Raw genomic sequence first — 18,998 nt, forward strand, 5'->3', positions numbered from 1 at the left:
CTCTTCCCCTCCCTGTCCCCGTTCCGGCAGTCTCTCCCCTCTCTTCCTGCCCAGACCGCCTCCATTCCCTCTCCTTTCCCTCCCGCGACTCCCCCACTCGGGTCTCCTTACATTTCAGTGAGCCCCCCTCTCCACCCCACTTTTCCCCCCACTCCACCTCCACGGAGCACAACCCCCCCCCGCCCCCCAGCTCAGCCGTTGGCGGGGGCGTGGCCCCGCGAGTAACAGGTCTCCCGCCCCACACTCCGCGGGCCCGCGCGCAGACAAAGACATTCCACAGCCCCCGCCCCTCCGCGCACTCGGCCAGAGGGGGAGGAGACACGTGTCCCGCTAGCGCCGAGTCACGTGGAAAAGAAAACGAACGAAGCCCGCGGCCACTTGCGCACGCGCACAAGGCTCTGGCCTGGCGGGCTCTGAGGGAAAAGGGGAGCGGGGAGGCGACTTCTTCGGGCTCCGCGGCGGTGCGCAGGCGCCGTGGCCCGACTGGAGACTTTGTTCTCCGCGGAGAGACCCAAGGGCGGTGCCGGTGGCTGACTGCGCACGCGCGCCGCCTCATTTCCGGTGCTCTCTTTCGCTGGGTCGCTCGGGTCGGCTTCGGTCGCTGTCGCTCCCGCTCTCCCACCCCCGCCAACCGCCGCTTGGGCCTCTGCCGCTGCCGCGTTGCTTCCTCGATTCCTCGATCGTACATCCGCCCCAATGCAGCGCCGGGACGACCCCGCCGCGCGCATGAGCCGGTCCTCAGGCCGCAGCGGCTCCATGGACCCCTCCGGTGCCCACCCCTCGGTGCGTCAGGCGCCGTCTCGGCAGCCACCGCTGCCTCACCGATCCCGGGGAGGCGGAGGGGGATCCCGGGGGGGCGCCCGGGCCTCGCCCGCCACGCAGCCACCACCGCTGCTGCCGCCCTCGGCCACCGGTCCCGACGCGACAGTGGGCGGTCCAGCGCCGACCCCGCTGCTGCCCCCCTCAGCCACTGCCTCCGTCAAGATGGAGCCGGAGAACAAGTACCTGCCCGAACTCATGGCCGAGAAGGATTCGCTCGACCCGTCCTTCACTCACGCCATGCAGCTACTGACGGCAGGTAAGCCGGGTCCCTCTGGGTCGCCTGGCCACTCGGGGGCATGGGTGGCAGTGGCTTTGTTCCTCCCGCTTCCCGCCCCCTCGGGGCCAGGGCAGTCGTGAACTCCTCTTCTCTTATCCTCATCCTGGGGGGATGATGGGGATCCTGGATTCCGCACCTGTCCCGGCCCACGGTGTGAGGGGGAATTTCTAGGCTGCAGTGGAGGCCCGAAGGGGACTTGGCGATCTCTTAGCGCAAAGATCTTGATGGATAGCGCTGCGCTCCCCGCCCCTTTGCCGACCCTTCCCCCTCCCACTTCTTGCAGCTGCCCTGCCCTCCGAGTGTTCAGATTCTTCCAGAAATGAACCTTTACCTCCCCCTACCCTAAAGGGAAAGGTTTCTTAATTGCGGGTGGAGGTAGACGCCTCTGCTGAGGGTGTAGGAGGCGAAGCCGGCCCGAGCGGGGAGGGACCGTGGGAGGGAGGGCCGAGGTGAAATGGGGTGAGGCCGGAGTGCCCTGTCCAGCGCGTCGCGGTCGCTGGGGCCGGGTGGGACTTAGCGGTAACAGGAGCTTAAGTTGCTCGGAGGCAGAAGCAACCTGTGGGAATCGGAGCTTGAGGTTTTCCGAATCAGATTTCCCACTTCGGCCGGTAAAGTGGTGACTGCTACAGAGCCGGAAGGTTGGACCCCTTTATTTTACAACGTGGTGTCCACCAGAAGGGGGAAAAATAACTCTAGTGAAATGGGATAGGAGGAGGTAAAGGGTGGTGTGCAGGACTTTCTCCAACAAGATGGACAAAATTGAGAGAAATGGCAGGATGCTCGTACCTGAAAGACTTGGGTCTTTTGTTTTATTTTTTATTTTTTGCTTCAGTAGTGAAATAGATTAGAAATAATAGTCTTTGTTCGCTGTCTGTAGACCCACGCTCCTTTCCTGCCCTGGCCCATCACCTGGTCCCTCTGGTTTCTCCCGAAAGCCGTCTGTTTCGCCCTCACTTCTAGTTACAACGTTGTTTTAATAAGTATTTCTTATGATACCTGAATTTTATTAATCAAGTAGAAAGTTGCAGTCTTCAACACTAAATGAGTAGGTGGACTCTTTGGCAAGGCTGATAGAATGAACAGATAGTTATGAAAAGATCATTTCCCTCCCCTTTGTTCTCTAGCACCCTACATTGGTGAGGGGTCCTTACTTTTTAACTCAATGAACAAAGCTGGCTGTGGTCAGGAATAACATTTAGATGAACTGCTTACATTTTCAACTTGATGCTTTGCTGTTTTTGTAACATAGATTGTTTGAAACATTACTGCTCATTGTGTGCCTCTAGCAATCTTTTTGAAGGCCAGAAATGCTTTTTTTATCTTTATATTTTTCATGCTGTCTTGCATATAACAAACACCAGGTGTTTGAATCGGAAAGCAAGCACATGGGCAGATTTAGGAATGTCAGGCTAAATTCTGAAAGGTTGACTGGTAGTCTGATTTTTATTTTCTCTAATCTTTAAGCAGTCCATATTAAATGCAAGAGAATAACAAACTTTAGAACTTTTAGGTGTTGGCTTGGGTTTGAAATTCTGAGCCTTAACTAGTTACATACTCTTGGGAAGCTTTCTGAACCTCGGTAACTTTATCTGTAAAGTGGGATGGTGAGTTGAGAGAATTACATGACATGTAAAAGCACTAGCACCATTCCCTTTGGTCTGTAATCAGGTAATGACTTGTCACCACAGTTTTCTTCTAGTTGTAAATCCAGGGTACTGAATATGGTATGAAAGCAAGATATTTTTTGCTTAACCACACCAAATGTCTAGTACAATGTTTGTCTTTTAAGTAAAAGATGGTTTCTTAGGTTGATCATCAAAAACTGTTGATCATTAAAAGTTACTTACAGGGGTGCCTGGCTGGCTCAGTCGGTAGAGCATGGGAATCTGGATCTTGGGATTGTAAATTGGGTGTAGAGATTCCTTAAAAATAAAAATATTTTTAGAACGTTACAGTTTTCACTCTTCTCTCACTGCTTAAATTCTGTTATAAGACAGTGCTCTTCAATCTTATTTTTCACTTGGACATTTTGGTGTCTTTCCTTCCTTCCTTCCTCCCTCCCTCCCTCCCTTCCTTGTTTTAAAATCAATTTGAAATTTTAATTGGAGAATTGGGATGGAGGTAATGCCCGCTCATTGAAAGAACAGTCTTAGAAGGGTATATGGATGCTTCTTAGCATGGGTAAGTTTTGATATATGTTGGACCTGGATCATTTTTGAATGATCTGGGAAAGGGAGTGTGAAGTCCACCAACTATGAGGAAGTGAGACTCTGAGAAGACAGAATAGTAGTATTTAAAGTCTGATAAGGATACATGTAAGAAAAATAATACTTAACACTTACTGTGCTAGGCACTGGTCTGAGCACTTTTTATATCAAATATTTAGTTTTTGTGACAATACTATGAGGAAGTTACTCTTATCCTCACTTTTACCAATGAGGAAATGAAGGCACACAGAGATTAATTTGCCTACAGCAACAAGATTTGTAAGCAGCATAAGTAGGATTTGAAGTCAATCTGAGTCTGGATCCACACACCTAACCATCCCCACCCACCCCACCCCTTACTGTATATAGTACCTGCAAAAAATTGTACTTTGAAAATATTTTGTACTACTTGCACAAAATACTGTAATGTATTTGAACGCATTGGAGGGGTAGCTAACATGACAGTAAAGATAATAAGGCCAGAAGAAAAAGAAGGAAACCCAGAGAGCAGAGCCTAGTTCTTGGGATTAACACTCCTCCAGGCACCTCTGCTCATTTCCGAGGAGGTGCCTCAAGATGCAGCCCACTCTTCCTTCAGCAGTCACATACCTCTTCCTGTCCCTTTCCCAGCTTTACTTTATTTTGCACTCACCAGCATCTGATGCACCATTTATTGTAGTTCTGTATTTAACCACACCTCTTTCACAGCTAGAATGTTAGCTCTGCCAGGGCAGGGATCTTTTGTCTGCTTTGTTCACTGCTGTATCTCTTGTTCCTTGAAGACTGCCGCACAGAATGGCCTCTTACTAAATATTTGATGAATGAGTATTCATCTTCATTGCATAATGGAAAAATATCAACGTAGTTCTGAGGAATTTACATTTTGAATATATAGACTTCTGTGTTAGCCAAGTTGATATTCAAGCTGTGATGACAATTAAACGCATTAGCAGACATGCAAGGAATCAGTTTACCCATGCTTGTTTTCTAAAACAAAAATAATTTATTTTGTGTTATATATTTATATAATAAACAAAATGCTTTTATGTGTCTCAGTGTTTTTTATTCTACTTTGTACAATTAGGAAAATATAAGTTAGTGTAAATGACTCAGAAGTAAGTAAACATCTTGAAGAGATTAACAGTCCCCAGAAGACCTTGAACGTATACTTAGAAATCCATCTTTCAAAAGCACCCAGTGGACATTTAAAGACAAAGTCTGTTGAAACTTCGAAATACTTAATTCCTTTATTTCATTCACAATATGTCATAGAAATATATCCATTTCATTCTACAAGGCTAGCAAAACCTATTAAAATCAGAAAGTGGAATTGCAAAGGAATTCTAGACCGAATATGGGTGTAAGTATCAATAGTAGGATAAAAAGGCAGAGGTTACAACTGTTTGCAACAACATTGTTGTTTACTTAGGAAAGTGGTCAGTGATGTGGCTGATTACAATATAGAGATGTACAAATCAGTAGGTTTCTGATACATGAGCAGGACCCAATTAGAAAAGAATTGACAAAATCTCATTTTTAGAATAGTACCAAAAAATTAAAAATTAAAAAAAATTTAAAAGAATATATCAATTGCCTTGAAATTAGCAAGAAAACACTCAAAATGTATGTGAATAATCATAAACAATAACATTAAATAATATTTAGAGCATGTAATATGTGCCATGAGATATGCTACTCATTAATTCTGTCTCCTGGCCATTCTGTAAGGCAAGAAGAATTTTTTTTCTCAATATTACAGAAGAAGAATATTGTGATCACTTATTGTCAACTTAAAATTTTACTGAAGGTGATAAAGGAAGATCTGAATGAAAAGACAAATATGCCTTATGTCCTGGGAAGCTTGCGGGAACGGGGGAACTAGTGTTATGATAGGACTTTTAAGTGGACATGTTGATTTTTAACTAGGTCAAACAAGACTTAGGGCTTGAGAGGATGAGAATTAAAAGGAACTCTTTTTTTTTTCTTTTTTAAATGTTTGTTTATTTTTGAGAGAGACAGAGAAAGAATGCGAGTGGGTTAGGGGCAGAGAGAGAGGGAGACGCAGAAGCAGGGTCCAGGCTCTGAGCTGTCAGCACAGAGCTCGAACTCACGAGCTGTGACCTGAGCCGAAGTCGGATGCTCAACCGACTGAGCCATGCAGGCGCCCCTAATTAGAAGGAACTCTTAAACATTGTTGGTGGAAGTGTGAATTGATACAGACACTCTGGATAACAGTTTAGCATTTCATCTGAAAGTTGAACTTTTAAATTTCTTAAAATTCAGTAACACCATTCCTAGGAATATGCCCATAGAAACTTTTGCACATGAATGCCTCATTCATAAAATGGTGCACCTTGTTCACAGAATGGTGCAACTTGTTTCACCATTGATTGAATACTGTGAGATTTTCAAAATGAGATCATTACAAGGCAGTGAAAATGAAAACTTACAGCTACAAGCAACAACATGGAGAAATGTTGGAAATCTAATGTTAGAAAAGTAAGTCCCATAAGGCTAGATACATACAGTACAATACTATTTTTACAGAACATAATACTAGCAAGATTAAGCAAAATATTGTTAGCATACATTTTTTTCTGATAAAGCAACTTTCTGCAAAACTAAGCATGTGTTTACCATACTAAGCAGTTGCAGTTTCTTGGGCATTTATCCCAGAAAAATTAAAACTTAGTTTCACACAGACCTGTGCCTGGATGTTCATAGCAGCTCTATTCATAATAGCCAAAAACTGAAAACAAACCATATGCCTCCAATAGGTGAATAAACTGGTGCATTCCTACCATGGACTACTACTCAGCAGTAAAAAGAGATAAATGTTAACAACTTGAGTGGCTCTCAAGAGAATTAGGCTGAGTAAAAAGAGCTAATCTCTAAAGGAAACATAATATATAATTCCATTAATTAAACATTCTTGAAAATACAAAACAATAGAGATGGAGAACAGACAAGTGGTTGCCAGTGGTGAGAGACAGTTGGCTACAAAAGGGTGGCATGAGGAATCCCTGTGATAGACATGTTTTGCATCTTGACTGTGGTGGTGTTCACGTGACTGATTAAAATTCATAGAACTAAACACACAAAAGTAGGTGTAAAACTGATGACCTGAACAAAGTCAGTAGATTGTATTGTTAATTTTCTAATTATGATGCTGTATTGTGTATATGCAGAGTATTATCATGGAGAAAACTGGGTGAAGGGTAGATGAGATCTTTTATTTCTCACAACTGCTTATAAATCTGTAATTATCTCAAAAAGCTTTTTTAAAAAAGAATTTAGAAATTCTAAAATGTATCCTAAGAAAGAGATTCAGGAGACCATGGTCAATATACCATAATAGGGTTTGCCACTATCTTGGAGTGTGAGAATTGAGCCCCTTAGAGGGCTCTTAACTCAGGCTTTGGGGGATTTTTCTGAACCAGTACCCACCCTCAGTCTGTACTGTATGTGAAATACTGTGTTATCTTTTCCTAGGGAGATAATCTGTAGCTTTCATCGGATTCTCAAAGGGGCCCATGACCCCAAAAAAGATTAAGAACCTATTGGTCTGTGCTCTTGCTTAATATAGTAAGTAATTTGATAAATAAAAAGAACAGATTTTTTTTTTTAATACAAAGATAGTAAGCATATACTGGAATTGGGATTCCAAAAGGTGGTACCAACAAAAAAGGTATAGGGCAGAGAATTATAAAGTTGGGAATAATAAAGTCATGAATCTCTAAGGAAGGTTGAGGGTGTTAACATATGTTTCAGTAAATATTTATAGATGCCTATTGTGTATTAAGTAATTTATAAAAATGGCAGGTACACAGTTTAGTGATGGAAGCGGTCTGGAAATCATTAACAAGAGAAGTAGTGTGGTTAGAAGAGCAGAAATTGAGAGCAGTGTATGACCCCTGACCTTTTGGAGCAGATATTCTATGAATCTTGCCCTCTTAAAAACACTATCATTGGATGCCTTAGAAAATGTTGACCATTGTCGTTGCTTATGCAGCCTTTATCAAATGTTCAGTTAATGCAATGTACATGGTAATCTGTTTTTAGTTAAGCCAATCCAGATGATAAAGTTTGTATATAATTTCCCCAAACTTCTCTAGTATTAACATTTTTGCATTTATTAAATCTTTTTTTTCTTTTTTTCTTTTCCTCCTTTTTAAAAGTAAGTAGGGAAGACAGAGAGGTTGGCTTTTTAAAAAAATTTTTAATGTTTATTTATTTTTGAGAGAGAGAGAGACAGTGCGAGAGGGGAAGGGCCAGAGAGGAGGGAGACACATAATCTGAAGCAGGCTGCAGGCTGTTAGGACAAAGCCCAATGCAGGGCTCGAACTCACAGACTGTGAGATCATGACCTGAGCCGAAGTCAGACGCTGAACTGACTGAGCCACCCAGGTGCCCTCAAGAGAGAGGTTTAATGACTTGCTCAAGGTCACATTCCAAGCGTGTAGCAGAACTGGGAATCAAACCCAGTTCTGTCTGGCTTTAAAACTCTTGCTCTTTCCTCTGAGGCATACGTTTACGAAACAGTTCTCATCCTTTAGAGTTTACAATCTGATTGTGGTAAGATCTACCAAAAAAGGAATGGTTAAGTTAGAGTAAGAGAAATGCCACAAGATTTTGAATTTGCTTCAAGTGTTGGAAGGGAGTAACCTGGATTTAAGTACCTGCTCTGTCCCTAACTAGTTTTGTGATCTTGGACAAGTTACATAACTTTTATGAGCCCAGGTTCTTTTCACCTGCTAAATAGGGATAGTCCTGGCTGAAAGACAATGAAACAGTACAGAATTTCTGACGTGTAGAAGCACTAGGTGGAATGTGATTATTGGAAGCACCTGGCTAAAAAACAAGTGGGTCACCTCTCTGTATTGTTTACATTTTCACTTTTCTCTCTTTGGCTCTGGGGACATCCAAGGTCTCCAGAGGCACAAGTGAAGATCACTTAAAGGAGTTAGTTTCAGAAAGGTTGTCTAGAAAGTACTTATGCCTGAGGGTTAAACCATTTTTAGGAAGCTTCTTGACTTTTTTTTTCCTTCCCAATACGGCCTACTCCCAGCTCTCCAAGAGAAGTGAAGCCAAGGAGAGAAATACAGAATTGGAAAAGAAAAGCAAGATCAGGCTACTGTACATCTGAAGCACCCACAGAGTCCTTTCATTGCCTTTAACCTCATGACCGTCTCTGAGGGTAGAACTGTACTTCCCAACATTTTACACAATCAACTCTTCTTGTGGAAAAAAAGTGCCCCGCTCCCTCCAGAAACTCCTCATTGAGAGGCAGTAATAAAAGCATGAGGTTTGAAGTTAGACAAAGCCTGGGTTTTGAACTATATTCTGATACTTTAATAGCTTTGTGACTTAGAGACTCTTCTCTGAGTTCGTTTCCTCATTTGTAAAATGGGGATAGTACCAGCTACATCACTGAGTTATTTTGTAGGATAAATGAGATAATATTTGTACAGTATTTGATACATAGTAGACACTGAACTAATATTCAGTCCTTCCCCTTCTAAACATGGAAGATGGCCCCTCTTAAAGACATAAAGTTGCCTCTTTGTGTTTTTCTTTCAAGGCTAAACTTCCCTGACTCTTTTTTCAATTCTCAGTTTTATGTAAATAACTTATATTCTCTTATAAAGAATTCTTAGAATTCTCTAAAAATGCCTTAATATTCTTTTAAAAATTGTGAGATAAATTGGACAAAGAGATTCTAATTAAGATATGGCTAGTACAAAATAAAACAGAAAGATCCTGTTAGAAATTCTCAGGGTGCATTACATTGCATAAGAACAAATCTTTCTACTGTTTTCAATTTTTTCAACCTTGCTTCCTATAGGAATACAACAGATCAACAGGCTTTGAGTCTTATCTTCTTGCACTGGCCAAGTAAAGTTTCTGGAAAGTAGTATAAAATACAGCAGAAGGGCCTTACTAGAGGGTAGCAATTAGGACATAGATAAAATGAGGCGTGTAATTTGTTCCACATTTTTAGAAGCTCCTCAGTGATGTTTTCAGATCACAAATATGGCATCTTTGTTCCTAGGACTTTTGAGGATTGAGTACCCAGTTTTTCAGTTTTGGAAATTCAAGAAGAGATGTATTCAAAGATGGTAGGCCCAAAACTAGTGACTAGAAAAAGCTAATATTAGTAAGTGGGAGGAGGGAATAGAGGTCAGGATATATCAGCAGCAAAACAACAAACAAATAGGGTGTTGAATGAAGCATTTAGCCTGTTAATTGTAAGGTCAAATTTGTTTTCTCTTCCAAGCAATGGAACATAGGAGTGTGAAGAGCACTGTTGTCTATAGTTCTTCCCATAGGAGTAAAGGTTTACTTAATATTTACAGTATGGGGGTGCCTGGGTATCTCAGTCAGTTAAGTGTCCAACTCTTGATCTCAGCTCAGGTCTTGATCCTCAGGGTCGTGAGTTCAAGTCCCATGTTGGGCTCCATGTTGAGCGTGGAGCCTACTTTAAAAAAAAAAAAAAGATTCACAATATGATTAGCAGTTTTAATTGTCAGAAAGCAAGAGACATGTGTTCTTGGGCATAAGCAGGTTAGCTCACCCCATACTATAACATCTGAAATTAGGCTTTTTAATAAACGGAATACTTTAGTTTGAAATTCTGAATTCTTACGAAGTCTGTCAAAGTGACTTTTCTTCATCTATATACTTCACAGCTGGACTTAGTCTAAACAGTATTTTTAAAAACTGTTAAAGGTATGGGTTTGAATAATGTGTTTGAGGTAGTATATCTTTTTTTTTTCCTTCAGTAATCTCCACACCCAATGTGGAATTTGAACTTAGAACCCGGAGATCAAGAGCCCCACACTCCACTGACTGAGCCAGCCAGGTACCCTGAAGTAGTAGTCTTTATATTTTAAACCAGTGACTTTCAAAGTGTGGTCCCTAGGTCAGTAATACCAGCATCACCTGGTAACTTGCTAGAAATGCACATTCCTGACACAAATCCTAGACTGGGGTTGGGGCCTAGCAATCTAGTTTAATAAGCCCTCTGAAGCCATTCTGATGCATACTGAAGTTTGAGAACCCTTACCTTAAAATTATAGAAGATAGAAACACAGTGTTAGAATAGTATATAAGGAGAACATTATGTGTTATTTAGAATTTTCTAATAATTTTAGGGAGTATAATTTTTTTTTCTTACTCTTTTCAGTGGACCACATAACTTTTTAGTTGCCTGTGCGTACCACTCCATCTCTGTTAGTACTCCTGTCATAGCACTTATCTGTACTTCATTGCCAACTTCACAGACTGTACTAATGTCAGTGTATAAATATAGTGAAGGTGGGGATCATATCTAACTTGTTCTGTTTTATCTCCTGTATTTTGTAGGATAGGTGTCTGGCCCTTATTAAGTCTTCCATAGTGGTTAATGATCATCCTGTATCTCTCCCTTCATCTGCCTCTCTATAGGAAGCACTCAGACACTTCTAGTGAATGAGTGAGTGCATGAATGAATGAATGAATGAATGAAGTTCCCTAATGATAGGAAATCTTTTTGAACACTAAGGTCATATCTGATGAAACTATCTTGACCTGTGAATTGAAAGTGCCTTGGTGCATTTTTTCTTTTAGGACATTGAATTTGGACTAATGTTGACTGTATATTAAGCACTTCCTAGGAAATGTTTTTTTGTTTTTTTGTTTTAACGTTTATTTTAGAGAGGGAGACAGAACGTGAGCAGGGGAGGGTCAGAGAGAGAGGGAGACACAGAATCCGAAGCAGGCTCCAGGCTCTGAGCTGTCAGCACAGAGAGCCGACCTGGGGCTTGAACTCACAAACTGCAAGATCACCACCTGAGCCGAAGTTGGATGGATGCTCGACCTCTGAGCCACCCAGGCGCCCTCCTCCCTCCCCCCCCCAAGGGTTTTAATTAGCATATGTACATATGTTATTTTACTCTGTCTTCATAGCAACCTCATGAGGTGGATATTGCTTCTGTTTTACAGATGAAGGAGCCAAAAATTACAGCAATTGAATAACTTTTCAAAGTTCACAAAACTAGTGAGTGGTAGACTAAGAACCGTGTCTTTCAAACTTCTAAGGACTATCATCCAAAGAACTACTTACTGTCACAATGAAATTTTAACAGCGCTCTCCATTGTATGTTTAAATTACTGACTTTTGTATTTTCATCAAGATACGACTTTGTGCTTTTTCTTGATGCAGACTTTTTTTCGTTCATTTATCCCTTTTTCCCCATCTCTGTGCATTGGTTTTGTTAAATCCATTTATTGTAAGGAAACATTTGAACGGCTCTGATGTAGCGGTTTCAGGTGGGGGTGGAAAAGCAAACTGCGTTCATGAGAAGCAGGCTTTGGGTTTCCTAGTCAACTCCACACAGCTTTGGTGCTCTCAGCCAGTCTCTGAAATTAACACATTCATCTGAACTGTTTGGTCTTCGACTGTTACTGCTTTATGCAGACTCGGAAACTTGCCTTTAGTTACCAGAACAAAACTAAATTGTGTTTGTCTTATTCAGAAATTGAGAAGATTCAGAAAGGAGATTCAAAAAAGGACGATGAGGAGAATTACTTGGATTTATTTTCTCACAAGAACATGAAGCTGAAGGAGCGGGTACTGATACCTGTCAAGCAGTATCCCAAGGTAAGGCAGAAAAGGCCTCACTTCATCATCTTTGTAGGTGTAAGAGTCACGGGCTGCAATAAAGACTTCTGGAGATTATGACACATCAGATACTTGAGCCTGTGAAGCTTCTCTTCCAAATACTGCTTTTTGTAGTATTTGTTCCTGGCAGTTGAAACATCTACATCCATAAACTAACACCATACCTATAGCCAGGAAGGAAATATAATCAACTTTATTATCAAAAAGTTTCTTTCTGAAATGTTTGTTCATCCTCCAAGTTCAAAGAGAAAAACTGAAGAGTTGTTCTCTGTCAAAAAATTGACATAGGGGAAACAATGACATGAAATCTAAGTATAGGAAATTTAACACAAATCCTTGACAAGATGAAGTTAATTTTATTTCTTAACATTTTGCTTTTATATAAATGCTTTCTTGTTTTTCTCCTCCTCCTTTTTCCCTTTTTAAAAATTTTTTATTTTTTAATTTATTTATTGTTTAATTTACATCCAAGTTAGTTAGCATATGGTGCAACAATGATTTCAAGAGTGGATTCCTTAATGCCCCTTACCCACTTAGACCATCTCCCCTCCCACAACCCCTCAGCAACCCTCTGTTCTCTATATTTAAGAATCTTGTATGTTTTGTCCGCCTCCCTGTTTTTATATTATTTTTGCTTCCCTTCCCTTATGTTCATCTGTTTTGTGTCTTAAATTCCTCATATGAGTGAAGTCATATATTTGTCTTTCTCTGACTAATTTCGCTTAGCATAATACTCTCCAGTTCCATCCACATAGTTGCAAATGGCAAGATTTCATTCTTTTTGATTGCCAGGTAGTACTCCATTGTACATACATACCACATCTTCTTCCCCTCCCCCCCCTCCCCCCCCTGCTTTTCAAGGAAAAAGATTAGTTATATTTAGTTTACCTAACAAGTACTACAAAAGAATGTCATTTGTCTGTTCTGAGGTTAGTCACTGCATTACCAATATTTATGTGTGTTAAAATACTAAGGGTTGTAGTGTGATAATATGGAAAGAGCACCAGATTACATTAGGACACCCAAGTTCAAGTCTAGGAACTGCTACTTCCTAGTTGTATAATCTTAGATTATTCACTTTTTCAGTATATCCTCGCATATCCTTCAGTAAAACGGGAATGGTAACTCCCTATTTTACAGGGTTGTTGAAGACCAAATGAGATAACATATATGGAAATGCTTTATAGGAACATGGGTATTTAGAAATCTTTTTTTTTTTTCAATTTTTTATTTAAATTCTAGTTAGTTAACATATAGTATAATAGAAATCTGTTTTTATTTTCTGTCAGTTCAATTTTGTGGGGAAGATCCTTGGACCACAAGGAAATACAATCAAAAGACTGCAAGAAGAGACAGGTGCCAAGATCTCTGTTCTGGGCAAGGGCTCAATGAGAGACAAAGCCAAGGTAAGCTCACGTGAGTGAGGCAAGAAAACATACCTTCTGGAAGCCAACACTTGTATATGTACAGGATGCAAATCCTTTAAATTTGCCTTGGATACAAGAGATTATAGACCAGGTTAATTTACTTGTTTGGCAACCCGGAAGAGCCTAGGTGTGCCCTGCTGATTGCGTGGGTTTTTTTTCCTTCTGGTTCTTAACTGTATAGTAATAGAAGCAGCAGTAGCAGTTTTCATGTTAGTAAGCTTGTCTGTGAAAACTTGGAAGGGGGGCTGGATGTATTAAAACTTATCCAGACTAAACACACTAAAATGTGAACAGCACATTCCCTTTCCAGTAATATAGAAAAGTGAGAGCAATAACGTTGTGTGTGCAGGCGAGTCTGAGGACTAGTTGTTTGGGTTTGCTGTTGTTTTTTTTTTTTTAGCCAGCTGGAATGTGAAGCCCACTAAAAGAATTTGGAAAGGAACCATGAGTAATCCTGACAACAGAACCTAATGCTTACATGTTTTTCCATGTTCTAGCCCCATAGGCTTTTTGTTTGTAAGTGCTAAAAAAAATTCCCACTAAAACGGTATTATCTTCTAGGGTCAGCTGTTTGGATGAGACATAACCAGGGTACAGCCTAAAACTTAGTTATTCAGGGCTCCTTTTATGTAGCCTGAATTGACAAACATTGTTTTCTCAGAGCCTCTTTTTGTCCCCTCACATTTCTCACTAGATGAATACAGTTACGGTTGAAGTGTGTTATTCTAGCTAATGAGATTTACATGAAATTTCTTCACTCCATCCTGATTTCCTTCCTCCCTTAGAACTCCCCAGACCATATAAGCAAATAAGAAGAGCTTGTGCTGGGACACCTGGCTTGCTCAGTCAGTAGAGCTTGCTACTCTTGATCTCAGGGTTGTGAGTTCAATCCCCACATTGGGGCTACAGATGACTTAATAAATAAAAAAAAGTTAGGGGCACCTGGGTGGCTCAACCAGTTAAGCATCCGACTCTTGGTTTTAACTCAGGTCATGATCTCATGGTTTGTGAGTTTGAGTCCTGCATCAGGCTCTGAGCTGGTAGTGTAGAGCCTGGCAGCATGGAGCCTGGTTGGGATCCCTCCGCCCCCACCCCTTCCTTGCTTGTGTTGTCTTTCAAAAATAGATAAATAAACATTAAAAAACAGAGCAGGGGGGTGGTGCTGGGTGGCTCAGTCGATTAAGCATCCGACTTTTTTTTTTTAATGTGTATTTGTTTTTGAGAGGGAGAGACACAGAGCTTGAGTGGGGGAGGGGCAGAGAGAGAGGGAGATGCAGAATCTGAAGCAGGCTCTAGGCTCTAAGCTGTCAGCACAGAGCCAGATGTGTGGCTCGAATGCATGAACGGTGAGATCATGATCTGAGCCAAAGTCAGATGCTCAACCGACTCAACCACCCTGGTGCCCCAAGCATCCGACTCTTGATCTTAGCTCAGGTCATGATCTCATGGTTTCATGAGATCAAGCCCAACGTTGGGCTCTGTGCTGACAGCGTGGAGCCTGCCTGGGATTCTCTCTCACCTCTCTCTCTGCCCCTCCCCCATTTGCACTGTATCTCTTTTTCTCAAAATAAACATTAAAAAAACTTTTTTTTTTTTTTTAAATAAAAGTTAAAAAAAGAAAAGCTGGTGTTTAACGGCTCTACTTGGGATTTAAGAGCAAATGCTTGGCAATGAATAGATGAATGAATGCATGCATGCTTGGCAAACTGCTATATCTGAATGGAGACTGGAATTAAGTGAGTCTCTTCTATACCATCTAATAAGAGCTCCAGTGAATGCACCGAATTCATGACGGTAGTTAACTGTTTAGCAGACCGATTATAGGTTTAGTATGTTGTTTGAATTACTATTCTCCAGACCTTGTTTTGCTTTCTTCTTACACTTTTACTATTTCTCTCACCTGTTTAGGTTATTTTTTGCCGTCTCATTGGACTGGAGGTAATGGCATCATTTTCTCACATTCACGTGATGATGTTTTTCTGCATTTTTTCCATAGGAGGAAGAGCTGCGCAAAGGTGGAGATCCCAAATATGCCCACTTGAATATGGATCTGCATGTCTTCATTGAAGTCTTTGGACCCCCATGTGAGGCTTATGCTCTTATGGCCCATGCTATGGAGGAAGTCAAGAAGTTCCTAGTACCAGTAAGGAATCCCACATTCTATATCTTTGAGCAAGAGAGAACTGGGATCTAGTGTTGTTGCTAAGGCAGGGGTTCTTAATCATGATCTCTGCATAATCATGATCTCTGAAATTGCATATCAAATTCTACATTTATGTTCACTTTTCTGCGGTAGTCTGTTAGTTGTACCTAGTTCTTAAAGCACTGTGCCCCAAACCCACTCTACCCTTTAATATGGTTTTAGTTATATAGCAGTATCTGTTGTCAGTATTCTGAGTCCACAGTGTGTCTGGCATTTTAACATCTGGTTAAAAAAGATTGAACAGAGTCTTCACTGAGCTAAGTGTATTGATACTAGTGTGGAACCAGGAGGTGATGATGATAAAATGGCTAAGATGGTCGTAAACCCCCCTGTACTCAAGGAATTATGTTCTAGACTCTAGAAAGTGTAGAGGATTAACTAACAGCAAGAAACTTCTAACATCCAGTGTTAATGGATTAAATTTTGACCTAGGTACATTCAGGACTCTTTCTCCTGGAGGAATTTACTTACATAGAGTTTGATTTGAAAGAGGCATGATTGTTAACAGGCTCGACTATCGATGATATTAAACACATTGGTGTGCATCTCTCCTTCTGGAATGTAACTGAGGCCCAGGAAGAGTTGGGACAGACCAAGTTACCTGTCTTGCATAATTATTACCACCTGGTCAGAGGGTCCATTCTTTGAATAAGTAGAAAATGGTGTGATTCTTGCCTTTCAGCAAGTCCTGCTAGTTGTCAGAGTTAACATACTACAGTTGAATATTTAATGACCAAGGATGAATCTGGAACCTTAGGAAGCATTGAAATACTATTAACTAGAATTGGGTAAGCATCACGTTTGCATCACTAAAACTAAGAGGAGTTGAGATACAGTTCTTGGTTTTCTTGTGTACATAAAGTGAGGAGTTGGAACTAGACATGGTGTCAGCAGGTGTGAGAATAAGTAGAGCAAAAATTTACAGGCAGTGTGTACCTATAATGTCGAGCTCCACGAAGTCCGGCCCCGTCTCAGATGTCTCAGCAGCGGCTTTGCTTCCAAGTACCTCCTCTTCGTTAGAATGTTTAAACACGAAACAGCCAATTTAAAATATCCGAGAGAAAAAAGAGCCGGTAAATTTTCCCTCGATGGAGTTCTTTTTACTCGTTTTGAGGTGTTCTATTGAAGCATCCTAAGCCACCTGGTTTCTGAAGGAATAGGGGGAATGCCAGTCTCCTCTTGATCCTTGGTCTCAGCATATTTCTCAAAAGGGGTAGCTTTACAAGGCTTTCGTGTAAGTGGATCTTCTGAAAAGATGCCTGCCAGGCAGATCTGGGTTTCCTCAGCCAGAAGAATCTAGGCACGTGGGCTGTCATTGGTCATTTGACTCTCCTGTGTGGGTCTCAAGCGTCAGTAATGTGTAAGGTAGGAAGGAGGTGAAGATTAAGCGGGGGGCATCTCTGTGGTAACTAGAATCATCTATTCTCGAAGCTCTGTCCACCTGGGATATATAAAAAAGCATGGAGTGTTAAAACTGAATGGCTCTCATCAGGAAATATTGAAAAGATATGCAAATGGCATTTGACTCAGTTCTTCTCTCTTGTGAAGACAAAAAAGTGACCCTATTTTTAAGCATCCATGACCAGAGCCTCCGTTTTCCCCTTAGAACCATTAACTGTACCAGAGAGGCTTCCTGGTACAGTAGGAAGAGCACTGGACTGGGACCTTTATCTGCGTCATCTTGGACAAGTTATTATTTCACTTTTCTGAGCCTCAGGTTCCTTGTTCATCCCAAACATTTGTTAAGTATCTGGTAGGTGCCTAATACTATGCTTGGGTCTGAAGTTACAAAAATGGCTCCTTTCTCACAATCTAGTGAGAAAGACAGACAATTCTAAAATGACGTGGTAAGTGCTTGGGTAGGGAAAATACACAGTGCTGTAGAAAAAGAGGAGGGAGTGGGGGTAGCATCAAAGAAAGTTTTTCAAAAGAGGTAGTATTTTAGATTAAGTCTTGTAAGAGTAAGTTTGAGTGTTTCAGGTGGACAAAAAAAGGCAATATAGTCTGATGATTCAAAGCCTAGATTTGCGAGACAGGTAATTTCTGAATTCATACCGAGTCTGCCACTTACTAGCTCTATATCCTTAGGCTGGTGGCTTTATATGCCCTGATTCTGTTTCCCAACTGTAAAATGGGAAGATCTGCCTACTTAATTCAGGGTTATCTTGAAGATTAAACTGCAGAATCTATAGAGAGCTTATTATAAAGTGCCCAATGCATAGAGCCTATCAATGGTAGTGGCTTTTACTGTTCTAGGAAGAGGAAGCTATTTGTACGAATGGACGTACAAGTATGCCAGGTTCTGAACGACAAGTTATTTTACATGGCTTGAAAGGAGGTTGTCCATGGAGAGTGGATGGAAGTGATCTTGAGAGCTAGGTAGGGACCAGTGATGAAGAGCTTCAGCTGAATAATGAGGGGGTCTGCCATCAGGACTTTCCTCGAAGAGGTGACAGGTAGGGTGCCATTTGACTTCAGAGAATGCATGACCTGAGTCTTCATCCAGGCATTCAGATCTGGTCTTAGGATCCAAGGCTTATGTGGGCTGGACGACTTCTCAGCAGAAGGTGGAGATGTAGCACAGTACTCCTCATTATCTTTCATTTGCAGGATATGATGGATGATATCTGCCAGGAGCAGTTTCTAGAGCTCTCCTACTTGAACGGAGTACCGGAGCCCTCTCGCGGACGTGGGGTGCCAGTGAGAGGCCGAGGAGCGGCACCTCCTCCTCCACCTGTTCCCAGGTAAAAATAATGGAGATGACTAGAAACAGGATGTAAATTTGACTGCCAGTAGCATCTCTCTCTTAGTGGTGCTCCAGCTTAGAAGGGGGCCTCAGGATTTGTACCATCAAGAGTGGAATAGTAGATGTTGGCACTTTGGTCATAGTCAAGTGCAGCTGTCCTGCTGAAACTTTTGCTTTTTTAATTTTGGACAGTTCTAGCATTTTCAAAATGGTCTCTGACTTTAGAATTTTACCTGTGACTGACCTTTAATGGAGTGTTCAGACTTCCCAAAGTAGTAGTCCGCTGATGAGACATTCACAGGTCCACTGTGGGACTGGGTCCTTTACCCACTCATACATTCCTGTGTGTTGTAATAATAGTCGATTTAAGGCATCGTGAAATCTGAACATTAAACTAACCTATGTTTTAAAAGCTCTATTTAAAGTAAATTTTCCAGGGCGCCTGGGTGGTTCAGTCCAACTGAATGTCCATTGAATGTCTGACTCTTGATTTCGGCTCAGGTCATGATCTCACAGTTTGTGAGCTTGAACCCCGTGTGGCTCCATGTTGTGCTGTCAGCACAGACCCTGCTTTGGGATTCTCTTTCTCAGTCTCTCTCTGCTCCTCTCGTACCCTCACGTATGCTCTCTCTCTCTCTCTCTCAAAATAAATAC

The 18,998-nt window shown here is 41.5% G+C and overlaps 1 protein-coding gene and 1 long non-coding RNA gene across 3 annotated transcripts in view; both read left to right on the top strand.

Moving 5' to 3' along the window:
• Positions 1-524: 524 nt before the first annotated feature.
• KHDRBS1 (KH RNA binding domain containing, signal transduction associated 1) overlaps positions 525-18,998 on the top strand; it is a 38,955-nt gene continuing 20,481 nt past the window's right edge. For both annotated transcript variants that reach the window (XR_003420304.2, XM_027059800.2), the window contains exons 1-5: positions 525-1,078; positions 11,823-11,947; positions 13,258-13,374; positions 15,392-15,538; positions 18,209-18,342. Coding sequence is in view for 1 of the 2 variants with exons in the window: in XM_027059800.2 (XP_026915601.1) it covers positions 697-1,078; positions 11,823-11,947; positions 13,258-13,374; positions 15,392-15,538; positions 18,209-18,342 (905 nt within the window). In the remaining variant the exon portion in view is untranslated. The remainder of the gene's footprint in view (positions 1,079-11,822; positions 11,948-13,257; positions 13,375-15,391; positions 15,539-18,208; positions 18,343-18,998) is intronic.
• Positions 15,545-17,641, top strand: LOC128313242 (uncharacterized). The gene is made up of 2 exons (XR_008293666.1): positions 15,545-16,386; positions 17,205-17,641. It is a non-coding gene; the product is annotated as an uncharacterized LOC128313242 (long non-coding RNA).

The sequence above is a fragment of the Acinonyx jubatus genome, chromosome C1, assembly GCF_027475565.1.
Source record: "Acinonyx jubatus isolate Ajub_Pintada_27869175 chromosome C1, VMU_Ajub_asm_v1.0, whole genome shotgun sequence".
Classification (NCBI taxonomy): Eukaryota; Metazoa; Chordata; class Mammalia; order Carnivora; family Felidae; genus Acinonyx; species Acinonyx jubatus.